Source organism: Loxodonta africana, chromosome 15 (assembly GCF_030014295.1).
Source record: "Loxodonta africana isolate mLoxAfr1 chromosome 15, mLoxAfr1.hap2, whole genome shotgun sequence".
Lineage (NCBI taxonomy): Eukaryota > Metazoa > Chordata > Mammalia > Proboscidea > Elephantidae > Loxodonta > Loxodonta africana.
In genome coordinates, this window is record NC_087356.1 from 64,949,388 (window position 1) to 64,951,669 (window position 2,282).

The window sequence follows — 2,282 nt, forward strand, 5'->3', positions numbered from 1 at the left end:
GATTGATGTGGCCTTTAGTCTGTTTATTTTTGTGTCATCTTTGAAAATTGGAGTAAGAAGAGCACAAACTTAGTGACAAAATAATCCATGAAACCTGTGGAAAATTCTGCTTATTAATAATTAGATAAGGAGACTTGGTGGCACAATGGGTAAAGCACCAGGCCTCTAACTGAAAGGTTAGCGGTTTGAATCCACCAGATGTGAATAACTCATCCATATGACTTCAATGCATAGTCAAAGAATATCACTTCTACATCTGTGATTCTACACTATGGGTGAAAAGAAAAATATTTTTGAAATAGAAGAAAATGAATGTAGGATTCTCAGAGAAATGGAGGTGGTAGTACAATATTAAAACTGTGAAGAAAAGAATGTCATACAAAAACAAGTAAAAATACACATAATGTATTCAGCTCTGATTATTCTATCAATCTCTTCCACCATAGAGTTATCATCTTGTGGGGAGGAATTATGTCTTATCATCCATCATCTGCCCCCATATTTCTTTCTTAATACAGTTCTCTGCACTTAGTCACTAGTAGGGATTGAACTTTGCAGATTTCAAATGGTTTAAAATTATTTACTTTAGAGATCAGTGTTTTTCCAGGAAAGTTTATTTGTACACTTATTAGTCAACAAAGACCAATACACAATGTATTCAGAAGATCAAAGGATATAGACCAATGAATTTTTTAATGAATTATGATAGGTAAACCTTATCTAACAAAGTTCAAATCCCATGTTTATGAGTTATAATCTTTCCACATGAAGGCATTTGAAGATTTTTTAAAAAAATAATTAGAAGTAATATGGGTTACTACGGATGACACCTGGACTTCCTAGAATTGACATTGCCCTCCATGTGATACTATGAATCCAGTCTTATCCTTGGGAACTATCTTCCATGTAATCAAATGATAATAATCTCAACTACTTGTGTTTATATGTTGCAGTCTCTGGACACCTTCTTTTCTGATTTTTTTCCAAAGAATTATAAATCTTTGTTAATGCAAAATAGTCTTTTCTCAATGATTTTTTTTAGAGCAATTTTGACATCCTTATTCCTCAGGCTGTAGATCAGGGGGTTCAGCATTGGCACAATAGTGGTATAAAATACAGAAGACACTTTCCCTTGGTCCATGGAGCTGACATTTGACGGCTGCAGGTACATGAATGCTGCAGAACCATAGAAGATTGTAACAGCCAAGATGTGGGAGCTGCATGTGTTGAAAGCTTTGGACCTGCCCTCAGTGGAGCAAATTCGCAGGATGCTGGCAATGATGGAGATATAGGAGCCAAGGATGGTCGAGATTGGTGCAAGAATATTAAATACACTGAAGCACAATACTACCACTTCATTGGTATAAATGCTGGAGCAGGAGAGCTTCAGTAGTGGATAAATATCACAGAAGTAGTGGTTGATTATTTTAGCCTTGCAGAAAACCACTCTTAACATGCAAACTGTATTAGCTGTGGCACTAATCAAGCCTATCATATATACCACAACTACCAACCAGGAGCAGACCTGATAAGACATGGTGACCTTGTAAGGCAATGGATTACAGATGGCAACAAAGCGATCATATGCCATCACAGCCAACATATGACATTCTGATATAATAAAAAAAATGAAGAAGTAGAGCTGAGTCATGCATTCAGGGTGGGAGATAGTGTTCTCTGTCACAAAGCTCACCAGCATTTTGGGGGTAATGACAGTGGAATAGCAGAGATCAATGAAGGACAAACTGCTGAGGAAATAGTACATGGGGGTATGCAGGTGAGAACTGAGCCCAATCAGTGTGATCATGAACAGATTTCCCACCACTGTGACCACATAGACTCCTAGGAAGAAAATAAAGAGGGGCAGGTGGAGTTCTGGTTTTTCTGTCAGCCCAACAAGGATGAACTCAGTAACTGTAGAGTGATTTCCTGCTGCCATTTTCCTCTGAGAATTCTATGGAGGAAGAGAAGAAGAAATTTGAGATAAATGTTTATTTATGCAGTGTGAAACAGATGTAAGTTTTATCGTTCAGGTATCTCCAATTCTCTTTCCCTGTCTCTGCTCAATGTTGAAAGTTAAAGACTCTTGGATTCCAGTTTTATTGGGCATGTAAGCACACATCACATGGAATTATATCTTTTTTTTGTTTGTTTCTGTGCTTTAAGAGTGGGTCTTAGTACTGACCAGTCTCTAAACATGCAAAGAACTGTTGCGATAACTTAGAATATTGAGTGTTTTGAGCCGTGGTGGTACAATGATTTAGTACTGGGCTGCTAACTGG

The 2,282-nt window shown here is 37.4% G+C and overlaps 1 protein-coding gene across 1 annotated transcript; it reads right to left on the bottom strand.

Annotated features, from left to right (window-relative positions):
• Window positions 1–920: 920 nt before the first annotated feature.
• On the bottom strand, window positions 921–2,066 carry LOC100670577 (olfactory receptor 8G50-like). The gene has a single exon (XM_003422083.3). The coding sequence runs from the start codon at window positions 1,937–1,939 to the stop codon at window positions 992–994; it is 948 nt and encodes a 315-aa protein (XP_003422131.1). The 5' UTR covers window positions 1,940–2,066; the 3' UTR covers window positions 921–991.
• Between the last annotated feature and the right edge of the window lie 216 nt (window positions 2,067–2,282).